Genomic DNA, 15,181 nt, shown 5'->3' with positions numbered 1-15,181 from the left:
GACCAAAACAGAGCTAAAAGGATAACAATTATTGGACCTACATTAGTAATAAGCAACTGTTTGCAAATGTTGTGTTTCCAGCTTGTTACACTGTCCCTAAGTGGCTGAAAAAATCTTTTCATGCAGGTTTTTGATTCTGCATGATGTCAGAACAGAAAACAAAGATTTTTTAAAATGTGGTGTTGAATTACATGTTTTCCTGTAAATCTCATCATCTTCATTCATCCATGCCATCTTTCCCTGTCAGTACAGATTCAGCACTGAGCCTCAATATCATAAAGTCTACACAGTGAATCAGTCTTGGATCATATTTTATTAGGCTGATATTGGCCTCATATTGGCATCAGCAGCCTGTTTGCACAGCTAAGTCAACAATCCTAAAACAAAAAGACTAAAAGCTGCTTTAAAGACAGGATTAATTTAAGGACCACACACACACCTAGGGTCTACAGAAGTGTTAACAGCCAACACATACTGTGCCAAACACGTTGGCACTAACATGTCTTTTAACACACATGCCGTTAAAAACTTTAACGGCATGTGTGAGGCTGAGCTTCACACAGAAACTGAGCTTCACACAGGCGCTGAGGATTTTAAAAAGCTGAGTTCACTTCCAAGGTGTAAGCAGGGTCCCTGGTTGGAATAAATTATGCCTGTAACAGATTTCAGGAAATTGAAAATATTGCCATTCAAGCACAGTGATGATACTGATGTCTCCTTGAATGGGAACACCTCTGTTCCCAGATTTGATTTATTAATTTTATTTGGCCATTTAACAATCTGTAAGGTGCCTGTTGTGGCTTTTTTTTCATACCCTCATTGGTTTATTGTGTATCAAATGGGGAGTTATATAAGCAGCACTCCCTTCTGCTGTTGGATGGGTGAATAAGAGGAGATCAAAACGGAGGCGATAGAGAAAGAGTGTCTGCTGCCTTCTCCTCTTCTTTATTCTCGCCACATTCTGCCAACGTGCAGTTCCCTCTAACTGCATGACTTGCCCTGGATTCGCTCTTTCTCTCTGCCTCTCTAGGACATTACACTCTAATCTCATGTTCTGTGCTGCTCCCTCTCTTTCTCTCTCTCTTGCCCCCCTTTTGGTCTCTTTGCCACCCGCTCTCTTCCCTTGTTCTCTGTCCATCATCGCTCCATCCCATCCATCTCTGCCTTTCTTCTTTAATCCCACGTTCTGTACCGCTTCAGCCCCGAGAATCTCATTCTAATCTGCTGTCTCAATATGGCCTAGTATGACTGCTAATCCCGTGCTTGTATATACATGTGTGTGCAGATGTGAGGGTGTGTGTGTGTGTGTGAGGATGTGTGTTTGTGTTTACATCCAGTGAGAGATGTCAGGCAGTTTTGCTGAGATGAGTGGGATGACGCAACATTTTGTTTGTGTGTTATTTTTTTCAGTCTAGCTGGTGTCCTGCACAGCGGTGGAACATCAAAGCACATAGGCCCTTATATATATGTGTGTGTGTGTGTGAGAGAGAGAGAGAGAGAGAGTGAGTGTGTGAGTGTGAGTTGAGGTGGCGGGCTGCAGACATTGTCATGTAAGAAGGGCATGTCCACTGGGAGACAGTCTTGGCCCTTCTGATGAACGCAAACACACACACACACACATGTACAAACACCACACAGAATTACACACATACGAAAAACACACACCACACTACTGCTCACATGAGGGATACAGGGAGGGAGTACGAAAGAGCGATGGGAGAGATGAGAGAAAACATGCAAGTGGGAATTCCATCTCTTTACAAAGTATAATCTCTCACTTTAATCTCCCTCTGCCTGTAACTCTCTGAAGCCCTGCTGTTTAAATCTCTCGACTTTTTTTGTTCCATTTTACAGTGTAAAAGCAGGTCCAGCAGGTAGCTGCACAAATGAACACGCATCCATTAAACAAGCACATACACATACACTCGCATTTTTCATCCCAGAGTAAAAGCCTGTTAGCATTAACATGCCACCACCATGCGCTGTGTAACAGAGTAAAGGCTTTGACAGTCTCAGCCAAACCTGAAATCTTTTCCTTGCAAATGCACAGTCACCAACCCGAAACAGATCATACCTTTGTTATCCATTTTCTGCCTCTTTCTCTCTCCTGTAGCTCGCTTCCCCTCAAGGCACCCTTGTCAAATCATCCTCTCAAGTTAATAGACAGTATTTGTGCGGGTCCGTTAAGTCCCGGTCAGCAGGCTCTGTGCAGCGGGGGGGCGAACGCGCGGACGTCGGAGGATGCTCGGTCTCCAGCCCGCACCGAAGCTCCGCGATGTGCACTAGTTATCTCCCACCCTGTTGTTTCACTCTGGGCTCTACTGTGGGTTAATGTGTTTGAAGCCAGAGAGAGAGAGGGAGAGGGAGTGTGTGTGTGTGTGTGCGCGCGCGTGTGAATGAGAGAGAGAGAGAGACTAACCTCGGATAAAGTGCCGTTTTTTCTCCCCCACGTCTTTTCGCTCCCGGTTCTCGCTGTCAGTCATCTCCCCTCAGCCGACATCTAACCCGCGTCAACTTCGCTACTTCAACTCCAAAAACGGTTCGTCATAACGTCAATACTACATACTCCCTTTTCTCTCTCCTCAAAGAGGCTCCGTATCCCCCCCCTGAGCGGAAAACAGCGACAATAGGTGCGACTAATCTCTATTTCCACCTCGGTTTATCCCCCGGGTCTTCGGGGCGCCTCGGTCTTTTTAAATAAACCAACTGTGTTTAGTAACGATTTGACAGGTGTCGCCTCCAGCGCACACGCGCTATCCTCCTCTTCCTCTTCGTCTTCTTCGTCTCGCGCCGAGACTGCACGCGGGGCTGTTTTCTCTCTCTCTCTCTCTGTGTGTGTGTGTGTGTGTGTGTGTGTGTGTGGTGGAGGGGGGACTCTTTACAGCGATTCTCTGAGCTCCGTTACAGGGGTTCAGCAGGTCGCCACGGTCCGGCAATTACCGACAACTCACCGAGAATTAGACTGACAGGTGCGCGCGCGCACACACACGCGCGCGCGCAAACTCACACTCAAAGCCACATAGGCTGGAGCTGGTGGAGCTCGGGGGCCGCCCACATGCAGCCCGTTTTGAGGCCCTGTAGATGGAGAGTGAGTGGATTTCGGTCCTTGAGGGAAGGAAGGAGAGAGGTCTCTCACTCTTGGCAGTGATGTAGAAAAGACGCTTGGTTCTCAAAGTCAGAGTCAGTTTTAATTAAAACATACACAAATACAGTCACTGACGTCTTACTGTATCATAAAGACCAGGCTCCTGGAGTCTGCTCCCAGCTAATGACTGGGAGACAACACTGGTTAAATTGATATTGATGTGTTTTAATTCCGACTTTGTGACCAATGATTTTTATTTGCCTAAGAGGCGTACCTCGCAATTAATTTGCATTTATTACCTTTGGGTTGTTCTCTCACAAAACAGTTAACCACAGTTTAGCCCTTTAGGTGCTGCATACACAGCAATATTAAATGTAGCTTTCGCTGGAAGAACATGGTCATGCCAGACGTGCAAAACGCTGGCACACCCCTACCCTGCAAAACACACACACATACACACACGCACACACACACACACAATGTTATGTGCACCGCTCATCAGTGCACAGAGCATCTATAAAGGGCCCATGTGAGCCACTTGGGCCCCTGGGTCCGGGTGCAGCTGCACCACCAGCACCCTCTGGCGCTCTTCCAGTGATAGCTTCCCAGGATTTAGTCTGATTCAATTCAAGCAACTTCCACAGTCTGAATGAGACCATATTACCACCAACAGTAGAAACTAGAGTCTGGATACTGGGCACTACATGGATGGACACACTAAAGTTAACACCTGCACAATCAAATCACAGTCAGTTTTTGTTCATTTGTCTCTACAGTGAAACATGCCCTTCTCTTCAATGATTGTAGTGTTTTTGTTTTACATATTATAATAGTTTTTGCCCATCATGCAAAAACAGATTGGCCTAGTGTTGCAAATTGTCTGTTGTTAAATGGGGAGAGGATCATTTGACAGTTTGTTTCTTTTTTCATTTTGACTCACAGTTTCTTTAATGAAAAATAGCAGACGTATTCCTGCAGGAACTATTAGTGCATCTGTGGTGAATTACTGTAATTTATGGTTTAGTTATTCCTCATGGTATCAGTTTAATAGGCCTGCGCAGGAAATTATTGTCTTAAGTAAAAGTAGGTTAAAGCATTTTCCTGCACAATCTCTTTAAAATTAATTGTAAACAACAGCTGAAAAGAAAATAGTCGAATGATGCAGGTGAGAATACAATATGATTTGGAGTCTGTTGGTCACAACTCATCAAATCTCAATTTGATGTGATTTTGATGAGATTTCTTATGATTTATTTTTGTGCTTATGTTCCTTAGTTTTTCATGTAATATTGTTTCAACAAAGAAACTTGGTCAAATTGTAAATACCAATACTAATTGCTAAACTACTTAGATCACAGAGGGCCTTTATCTCCTGGCTGCTCATCCTCCATATACAACCTTTGCAGCCTTCCTCTGTGACATATTTGCATATTGGTCATGTTCTGAACTGGCATCCTGTGTGTCCGTGCTAATGAAAGCAATGACTAACTCAGTCACTTCCTTAAGGTGTTACTGAAAAAGACGAAAATCTTGCCTTGTATTGTGATAGAGGTTTAAAAGGAGATCTAACCTGTTGAACATCTGGGTGATGCCTGGTCAGCTAGTTTGTTACATTACTGCAGTGTTTTAGTACTGATGCAGCTTTATAGCAAATTAACAAAGTTGTTTTCGTGCCTTTAAGTCTTTAAATATGAAGACTGTCAGACAACAGGCTGATATCACCTGCCATTGTGTTACATTGTTATATTTACTGCACAGACATCCTGTTTCTAAATTTATGCAGAATCTGAAACAATTCAATCAAGCCCTAAAAAAAAACAAACAAACAAAAAAAAAAACAAACTGACTCAGTTACCTCATTTTATGTGTTTACATTCAACATGAGTCCAACTTTAAGAACTCAGTGTACAGCTGTCCATTAGACTAAAATGTCACATCTTGAGTTGACTAATTAACCATCAACCAGCAAAAAACTAATTTATGTTCTTAAATTTTTCGCCAACAGATAAAAACGCTAAACAACTTGGTAATTAAAATGAGAATTGGCCTCCTTTTTCCTTAATTAATTGATCCACCAGTCATTCACTGTAAATCAGTTGTCCAAGTCTGAGTTATTGATTGATTGCATTTTGACTTGCTAGTTGTTTGGTGCCAAGTCGCTGAGTATCTCTTACTGCTGTAGCCAACTGTTGTAGCAACTGTATTCACAGCAGAAGACATTAAGTGAATATATCTGCCCTTCAGTTGGCCATTTCTCCACCTCATCGCTGCTCATTTGCATGAAGTTGAACTCTGGTCAACTTACTTCTGTTTCTAATTTGTTTGAGATCTCTGTGCCCTTGTCACTCCTTGTTGTAATGAATGACTGTCGCTTCCTTTGTGTGGTATTACTGCTGCAGGTGTGAATGCGTGGTGAGAATGTATAGGTAATTTGCAACCTCTCATTCATCACATGTCGCTTATAAATCTACTTTCACACCAAATCAGATCAGACAAATCCAAACTTTGCTGTAGGGTTGTTTTTCTTCAAATGTAGATTTTTTTGGAGAGCAGCATCACAGGTTTGAATACGATGAGATGTTTGTGTTGTAGAGATGAAACAGTGTTTCGCTCTGTTCACTATGTTAGAGTCACAACCTTGAGGTGAAATACAAATCTTTTATATCAAGGTGTGAATAAGACTGCAGGAAGCTAGAAAACACATTCACAGGGAGTAAGGCTGTGGAGCTACATTTGCTGAAGGGCCAAGGAAATCCACTAACATCTTGTAAACAAAGACACAAACAAAAACAGCTGCAATAAAATGCATTATTCTTTTACAATGAGTTTTTATAATCATTGTTTAATTATGCAGCACTGTATTGGTCCAGCTGCAAGCTTTGTTTTGTTGCACAGGGTGGGGCAGTTGTTAGTTAATCTTTCCACTATGTCATTATGTACTTAATCAGTTATAGGATGGTTTGTTGTTTAAAGCAAATTCATTTATCTTGGTACTTTCTTCATTGTTCTTGGTTCATTTTCTTCTCTCTACCTTAATGTCTTCCTCTGCTGAAAAAGTGATGTTTTATTTCATCCTGGGGATCAATTTAGCCGTACTATAATCTCATTTAATCTCAGATAAAGGTGTCGAACCGTGTCTGCATTTATCCTGCGCTGTACCAGTAGCTTTGTCCTTCTTTTTCCATAAGGACACCAGCAAATTGATTGGCATTCTCAAGTGGACCAACTAAATGATGGCTAGAAATTAAATGACTGAAAGAGGTATATAACGGTGGTTAGGACAAGTGGGTAGAGGAGAGACAGGGATGGCGAGGGAAGCGGGGAGAGGGAGGAGGAATACACAAACAGGTTGCACTGGGGCCTGGGGAATAAGGGGGAGAGGGCGCGGAGAGCAGAGGGAAAGAAAAATAAGATGGAGAGCCACAGAAAGCCTGGTTTAACTCAGAGCTTAAGGAGATCTGAGCCTGTTTTTGTCATCATTACTCCTTTCTTCGAACATGATCCCACACACAGACACATTTCGCGCACACACACACACACACACACACAAACACACACACACAGGTGGTTAAAACCTCATTTTACTCTGAGTCAAACAACAGATGAATGCTCTCGTCCTCTCTGTATTCTCTCTGTCACAGCCAACTTCTTCCTCCTCTTCCTCCTCTGTTTGGCCAGGTTTTAAGCTTTTAGCTCTTGTCCTTCACTGATGCATCAATCTATCCAAGGCTCCATCCTTCCCTTTTCTCTACAAGTCTCTCTCCCCCCTTTCTCCCCCCCTCAGTGTGATTACTTACCTCCCAAGAAAGAAGAAGTACACTCCATCTTGTTGTTTTATGTTCCCAGCAAATTTAGTCCTGCGTCTCCCTTCTCCACCCTCAACTCTCTTTCACTTCGTCTCTGTCTCTCTCACTCACTCACTCTCCGTCACCCCTCCCTCCCTCTCTCTCCCTCTCTCTCTCTCCCCCTCTCCCCGAGCCCTTCCTACGTCCCCCGACACCTAGCACTCTCCTCCTCCTCCACTCCCTCCCTGTCAACTCACCCCCCCCCACACTCGCTCTCTGTGTAGTTGTATAACTTATCACCCTCATCCCTTCCCCACTCCGATAATTGGTGTGTCTCGGCAGCAGATGCTAGCACGCTTTATTTAGCTTTTCAGTATTAGCTATTCCAATTAGTCATCTAATACCAATAAGAAAAAGAAACTGTTAGCCTTCATGTATTCAGCGCCATGGGAGAAGCGAGTTATGTGTGTTTGTTTTTGCCCATGCAGCAACTGTGGCCAGTGTGTGTGCGCACCTCAAACACTCTCACAAACGCACACACATACAGACACGCAGTTACACTCAATCCACACTTGACCGGGTAGAGGGTACATGTGGGTTTTAACAGATGGTGAAACACTTTCCCTCGAGTATCGACATTACTCTCTCTCTCTCTCTGTGTCTCTCTGTGTCTCTCTCTCTCTATCTAATTAACTAGGTTTCAGTAACAAACCTTTGGGCTTTGCCGTCGCCCATGGTTACCCAAACACTGAAACGCCACTGTCTGCATTTGTGTGTGTGTGTGTGTGTGTGTGTGTGTGTGTGTGTGTGTGTGTGTGTGTGTGTGTGACTGCTGGCGAGTGTGGTGTATGTGCATGCACACATCTTAGTGTTCAGACTCCTCCGTGTGTGTCTGGGTGCACTTGTATGTTTCTATGTATGTGAACGTGTGTGTGTATGTGTGTGTTTATGTGTGTGTCTACAACTGCGTGATTGTGCATACACATGAGTATTTTGGTTGCTTTGATGCTTTTGTTTCTCCACAGGGCTCACAGTCTAGTTTTGTCTCAAGCATGTATGTACCTAAACAGAGAACAGCAGTGTTACATGTGATCACTGATAGTTTATCATATATTATAATTTACGTAAAGGCAATCTTAACAATTATATAATCCCATGAATAAACATTACAAGCATAATTAATTTAAAATCAGGAGATGAAGTAAAAATGAATGCTGCACTTGTAAGGGTAAACCTGAGTTGAACTTGGAGCACCTTCTCTGAACAGCAAAGAAAATAAAAATAGGTTGTGAAATTATAGCTTTTGAGTTGTCTGGGCAGCCAACTGTGTATGTGATTATAGATGCAGTCAAAACACATCTATACTGTACCACTACAAGCAGGGTAAGCAGTCAAACCCACATTAGTGACAGTGAAGCATAGAGACAGAGCAGAGAGAGAAGCATTATTAAGGGTTCGATGTACTTGGAACAAACTAGGAGGCAACATGTGTCGCTTGACCACGTCTAAAGGTGGAGGTGTTTGTACCACACATGAAGGTGGGGTGACAAGCCGGCTGTCGAAGCCTCCTCCTGTTTGCGTCACACTGCCTCCTTGATCCGTCTCCAAGAGCTAAGTGTCTACTGTGTGTCTTCGTCTTGATTCGTTAGATTGTACAAGCGGGGATACCGGTGCTCGCTGTCAAGACAGTCTCTCCTCTAAGGCATTCATGGTGTTTCCTTTGGTTGTAAACATGAAGAGGATGTTGGACACAGCTGTCTTTCCCTGTGGAATAGGCACGGGGAAAGGGGGGTTTCAGATGCTGTTGAGACCAACATTAACCACATCCTCTTTATTCATCTGAAAGAAATTCAGTGGGCAGAAAATTTAAACCTGGCCCAACTTTTCAACTTCATCCAAAAAGGTGCAGTGTTGGCTAATGTCAAATACATTTATGCCCATATTCCTGCTGGATTACTTTGTAAAGTGAGCTGTATTTCTGCTGTTTACATCCCCATCGTCACGATGAAAGATTATTGCTGCTGTGATCATTTTCCAGAGCAGTAAAACCCTCTTTCATAATATTTTAAACCACAGTGCATGTGTTTTGGCACTGATACACCACCAAAGCCATTGATCTTTTATTCTAACTGGACTTCTTGGATCATATTTCACCATCTCACTGGTAACTGAAGCATCACAGCCCAACCAACACACCATCTTGAATTTTTTTTAATTTTTTTTACACACAGCCACAGTAACCACAGTATTTTATGTACACAGAGCAGTCTGAATGACCCCTTAGACAATCCAACAAGCATTTTTGTTTAAGCATAAAAAGGCTCCTACAGTCAAATATGACTATATATGGTTGCTGTTATCCATGCTTATATTTATTTCAGTGGATAAATACCAGTGGAAATGTTCAAATCATGTGAATTGGTGCATACTCTGCTGCAAATAATGTACACTGGCAAACCTGGGGTCATTTTGTTAGCATTTGGAAGTATATTTTTCTTATTTCTGATTATAGGTGTCCTAACACAGACGGTGTCAGTTCTTACTGAGACATTTCCTGCAGTTACAGTGGGGCGTGATTGCAGAAAAAAGAAAAATTCAGCAAACTAAAACATCAGTTATCACCAGGTTCTGGTGTCAGTCCTTCAGAAGGAAGAGAAAAGAGAGAGACTTCTTTGTACGCACCCTTTTGCAGCAGGCGTTCATCACTGTTAATGGGAGAAATCCATTACAGCGGAGTCAGAGATACAGATTTCTACACTGATGGCAGCCTCTGTTATCCGGAAGGTGATGCAGCTATAAAACATGTGTTCTGAGTAACATGAGACACTTTTTTTTCCTTTCACCAGAGAAATTTCACTGTCCCTGTGAGTGTGTCCTCTGGGTTTTATTGCGATAACATTATAGGAAATCAACTGACACAGATGTAGACAAGGCAGATAGAAGGAAAGCGAGTGTGAAAACGCATTTCAACACTGCATCACAGGATAAGTCCTGAAATGCATTAAACATCATAAACTGATACATAACAGTAAAAGCATCAGGGGGCCATATATTTTTCATTTGAAGTGCAGTAAGGGAAAAGCCTTAGTGGTGTTTTTCTGATATCCTGGGCAGGATTTATCCACATGGTCCAGGTAGTTAAGCTGTGACAACCTTTTTAGTCTCGTCTCTGAGTGTGAGGCAGCCGCTGGTCTCCATTGACATCTGTCAAAATATTACATTACAAAGTTAAAACCAGTGTTACTTTGTTATATAATCTAAAAAATACACAGTGTCTGGGATGAAATTGTAATGGGTATTAAACAACAAAAAAAAAAAAAACAGCTTTTTTTTTTACCTTCTCTTTCTCTACCTGTGTCTCACTGTTGATTAAAGCCACAAAAACCAGTTCTTACATAGAGATGAGATGTTATTGAATATTTACACTCACATATTGCTGCTATGTAGCTAATGAACCAAATGACAAAACTAACAATAGCTTGCTAATATATGATCTTATGGTTGACATGTCTCACCTGACACCTGATCAAAATGCTGTTTAATAATTAGACAAGTTAAGAAGATTTTAAATTACATTTCTCTAAAATAACCTAGCACACTATAACACTATGCTGGTAATGTTATCCTAAATGACCAAATAGTTTTAGTTTTAGTTAGTTTAGCACAATGCAATGTTTCCCACTCACTGTTAACTTCATGAATACTATTAACTCTGACATATATTGTTCCCTGAATGCAGATTTAAATAAAGTGTTACCTATATTCACAAAGTACTTTAGCTTGATATATTGTTTGGCTCCCTGTTTTTGAACATTACTGTAAATTCTCATATCAAAGCCAGTATCTTCTCAGTAATGAGCAAGTCTCAAATATATATATATATATATATATATATATATCTAATGAACCAAATGACATGCAGATGTAATGCAGATGTCCACAGCACAAAATTCATCAGTACAACTACAGAGTCATGTTATACTCAACAGTCTGCTCTCAGTTTATCTTTTTAAATAGAAATTGTGCTTTCATACCACAAGTGGTTATTTCTTCTTTCCTGACTGACGTTACACTACTGTCAAAAGCCTACCTATAAAGGGATAACTGCAAATTCTGGAGGAAATGTTGAGTTTCACTCATGGTATTTCATTGTTAAAATGGGAAAAAGCAAAGTGGAAAGCCGGAAGTGACCCTGTTGTTGTGCTGATGGATGTAGTGCTATGGAAATGGACATTATGCTGAATTTCTCAAGACAAAAGTTAAAACATGTCTGCCAGTTTCCACATTACTTAAGTCTTAACTAACTTTAAGGGTGCAATCTGATTTAGTAAATCAGTAGTTTGACATTAGCAGAGAAGTAAGGAAGGACTTTTGGGTAGTAATGGGTTTATGAATAGCTGGTGTAGCCTAGCCCTGAATCACCAGCCACACTGTGATAAAGTGCGGTGTCTTTTCTTTCACCACTCAGCCGCTCAGATGTACTTCACATGGCCTCAGGCGTGTCAGTCAGCATGGATGAGTATCAGCAAAATCCTGTTTGTGATATTACTCTTATGTACAGCCTTGAGCTAATCAGCATAGGATGAATGGGAGATTTTCTGCCATAGAGGCATTTTATTTGTCTGCGCTTGTACACCTGAACGAGTTTTATTTCAGTTCATCATAAGATCTATCAGGTCTCAAACAAGCTGTGCACCTGAAATAGTCTCACACTGTCACATTAAATAACCTCCCTTTTTTTTCTGATTCACGCTGTACGGAGCTGCACATTTTCAAACAAGGGAGCGGAGATATTCACTTTGGGAGATGTTAGTGAAACTGTGGTTCACATACACAGAGAAGTACAGTGTGCTTTAAAGGCTGGAATTAAATGAGATTTACTATTAACGAGGTAATTGGGGATGGTGAAAATGCTGAAGAGCGGAGGATTCTTGAGAGAGAAAGACAAGGCTGTGGGATTTAGTCTCTCCTCCTTCCTCTCTAAAACCAACTTGCCTGATACACTATCCGAGTGCGTACCCAACTGGCACAGTGCCTGCTGGCAAAGAGTAACTAAAATGAGAAACATCCCCTGTGTGTTCTGACGTAACTTTGTAACTGTCCCCTTGCAGAGAGATTATGTGCTTATCAGATTTTCCTAACATGGTCACAGCAACCAAAATGCGATCCACGAGCAGGGAAAGAGTTGGAAAACATGATTTTTATGAGTTTGTGGTCAGGTTTTAGTTGTGTGAACGTGCTGTAGATGTCCCTGGGTTGGCACTGCTGACTCTGCACATTTATGGATACGTAGGTGAGAAAAACTCTTGGATATCGCATATGTCAGCCGCAGCCAGCCTTAACACCCTGCCAGCAATTTACACTCTTTAAACATGTGCAGTGACTTGGTTCAAACTGGGAAGGTAATGATTTGGGACACAATGGCCAGCCAGGCTTCTAGCATTAATTCACTCCTTTCTTTGCTGGGAAAAAGAGCTCATTATATTATTTTATATAAGCCACAGTCACCTCCTTGTTATCCAGATGGAAAATCACTCTGTGATTGACTTTTTTCATAACTAAAAGTCAAATTGAACTACGTTGCCTTGGCGGTTTCGTATCACAGAGTTGTTTATTTTCCTCCGTGCTGTAGCCTCAGCATGAGTTTATTCATTAGCTTTGCCAGCAGTGAAGCTACTCGTTCTTATTGTGCAGTGCTTCTCAGTGCTCATTGACAGGACTTGCAGCCCGCTGGTTCCCATTCTATCCATTTAATCAGGGACTGAGTTACACCTGCAATGCCAGGTGAATGCAATTAACTCGCTAGTTGGTAAAACCAGCAGTACTGTGAGCCCTGAGGACTTGGATTGAGAACCACTCTTGTTGAGAAATGCTGACACCAATAACAAATTATGTTGTGAAGGACAAATGTGGAGCATGTTTATCCCCCCAGTAAGTAAATATAAGCAAAAGCCTCGAGTTATTTTTATATACAAAAGTTCACCCAGATAGACAGAAAACATGTCTTAGGAGATCCTGACTACACACACACACACACACACACACACACACACACAACAGTGCAAATGAAGAAATATTCTGTTAAAATATACAGTGATGACGTAATGCTTTATTAACCCTGCGGTGAGAGGTCAAGGTCATCTATGACCACAACAAAGAGGAACTCATGGTTTTACACTGAGAATAGTGATTTCTCAAGTAAACAAAATGACCAAAGTGAATTCAGCAGCGGTTAGTATTGCATTTTCTATATCTATGATTATTTACATCATCAATTAATTCTAATCCGGTCTCAAAACAAGTGAATTCTTGAAATGTCTTGTTTTGTCTGACAAAAAAAGTCCAAAACCCAAATATATGACACATAAAATGACACAGAAAAAGCAGAAAATCCCCACAATAGAGAAGCTGGGACCAGAAAGTTTGGTATTTTTGCTCAAAAAATGACAAAATAAATAATTTTCTGATGACCGGCTGATCAGTTAATCAACTAATTAGGTTGCACACAGATTAGATTCACTGACAAAACACCCAAGTAATTAAAACTACTAATGTAACCTTGACTTGACAGCTGTGGTCAGGGTTAAATTTTGTGTTAGTAGTGATTAGGCCTGCAACTAACAGTTATTTTTATTATTGTCTAATCTGTTTGTGATTTATTCAGCTCGTTCAGATCAGATCAGAGTCCAATGTGATGTTTTCCAGTGTCTGATTTTGTCTGACCAACAGTCCAAAACCGAAAGATATTCAGTTTTAATGAATGGAAAGCAACATCAGAGAATATTATACAGTATATTACCATTTTTGTGAGAATAAATTACTAATTTTCTGTGGCCCCACCAGTTGATTCATTGTTTCAGCTCTAGTTGCCATGTTTTTTGACGTGTTGTTCTCATAAATATTTCTTCTCTCTTGTTTTTCTTTCAGCCAACAAGACTCTGCTCGGCGGAGGTGGAGGTAAGTCAGAACCTGTCTGATCTATTGGTTGTGTGTGCTTGTGCTTGCCAAGATACTTGTAGGCCTCAGCTGTTATTAATAACACAGCTTTGTGGTGCAAATAGTCCTCTCTGGGCACAAAATAATTGGAAATGTCGTACTTCTTTTAATCAGATGATGCAGTGCAGTGGACTAGCCAAAGAGTGTGTGTATGCGCGAGTGTTTTATGTCCTGAGTGTGGTGTGTCTGTCTGTATTGCCTTTGTGTTTGGTAGCAGGTATCTCTTTGTTGTGGCAGGTGTTCTAGGTGCGTTTGCATGCCGCGCAGTGTGTCTGTCTGCTTGCGTTTGTGTGTGTTTGTGTGTGCGCGCAGGTGTGAAGTCGATAGTTCATAATTTATGGGTGTAGAGTGCTGTGGATATAAACAGTCATTTTTCAGTGTATTGTTGACTCAGTGCTTTGCAGCGTGCGTGTGATGTTGGACGTCCATGGTTAATCGATAGTTGTAATAAATCTGTACTACTAATGCGGCAGCCACATTTGCTCAAACATGAACACACACACACTTTACTCAGTCTGTGTGCGTGTGTGTGTTTGTTAATGGTTGCAAATTTGGGTGCTGGTGCATTTGCCTGTGGTTGTTTTCTTTTCCTTCATTTGGACAAACAGCTTTAGCCTTTCAGACCATCTCACTTGAACTGCCAATTTTAACCTTCCAATTTGTATGTGAGTGTGTATGCATGTGTGTATGTGCGTGTGTTTTTGCTTTTCAGTCTCCATGGTGACATATCTAGCGGCACACCTGTATGTGTGTACATATACGTGCATGGGCATTTGTATGTCAGTTCACGGCAGCAGCCTTTGCCTGCCTCCAAAAGTACATTTGCCTGCCTCAAGTGTTCTGCTGAAGCTGAGTCCTGAGCATCCACACACACACACACACACACATACACATACACATTCACACACAGGGCTCCACCCTTACCAGCAGCCTCACATCATAAAAATGGACTTAATACACTTGTGTGTTGTGGCTTCATGCACAGAAACACACACATATATGCAGCCAAGCACCTCTGAGATCTACAGTGTCGTTTGATGTTGTCCAGAAGTCTCTGATGGCTGTACAAAGACAGATGGTTTCTAGAGAGGCTGTGAGTGTGTGTGTGTGTCACACTGTGTGCATTTGTGCCTATGTAAAATATGTTTATGTTCTTTGCTCTGGTTAAGTTATTTTCTTGTTTTCATTTGTTTTTATTCAGTTAAATGGAACCACAACATCTTTTTTAAAAATGTTAGAAGTCTCCCACAGACTGGCTGGAGGAGGCTACTTATCCAACAACCACCCTCTGTATCTGTCTTTTTATCTGTTTCTG

General features: G+C 41.6%; 2 protein-coding genes across 5 annotated transcripts in view; one reads left to right on the top strand and one right to left on the bottom strand.

Annotated features, from left to right (window-relative positions):
* Positions 1-6,980, bottom strand: part of flrt1b (fibronectin leucine rich transmembrane protein 1b) — a 34,450-nt gene extending 27,470 nt beyond the window's left edge. The window contains exon 1 of one of the 3 annotated variants that reach the window (XM_018660233.2): positions 6,883-6,980. The gene's annotated coding sequence lies outside the window, so the exon portion shown is untranslated. Of the gene's footprint in view, positions 1-2,074; positions 2,808-6,882 lie in introns of those variants that run through there. The other 2 variants (XM_018660231.2, XM_018660232.2) reach the window with 2 other exon arrangements.
* The window catches only part of macrod1 (mono-ADP ribosylhydrolase 1), a 104,985-nt gene that overhangs the window by 46,271 nt on the left and 43,533 nt on the right, over positions 1-15,181 (top strand). For both annotated transcript variants that reach the window (XM_018660234.2, XM_018660235.2), the window contains exon 4: positions 13,798-13,827. In XM_018660234.2, the coding sequence (XP_018515750.1) occupies positions 13,798-13,827 (30 nt within the window). The remainder of the gene's footprint in view (positions 1-13,797; positions 13,828-15,181) is intronic.

The sequence above is a fragment of the Lates calcarifer genome, linkage group LG8 (genome assembly GCF_001640805.2).
Source record: "Lates calcarifer isolate ASB-BC8 linkage group LG8, TLL_Latcal_v3, whole genome shotgun sequence".
In the NCBI taxonomy this organism is placed as follows: Eukaryota; Metazoa; Chordata; class Actinopteri; family Centropomidae; genus Lates; species Lates calcarifer.
The sequence above is the reverse complement of the archived record's forward strand: the minus strand, read 5'-3'. Positions and strand labels throughout refer to the sequence as shown.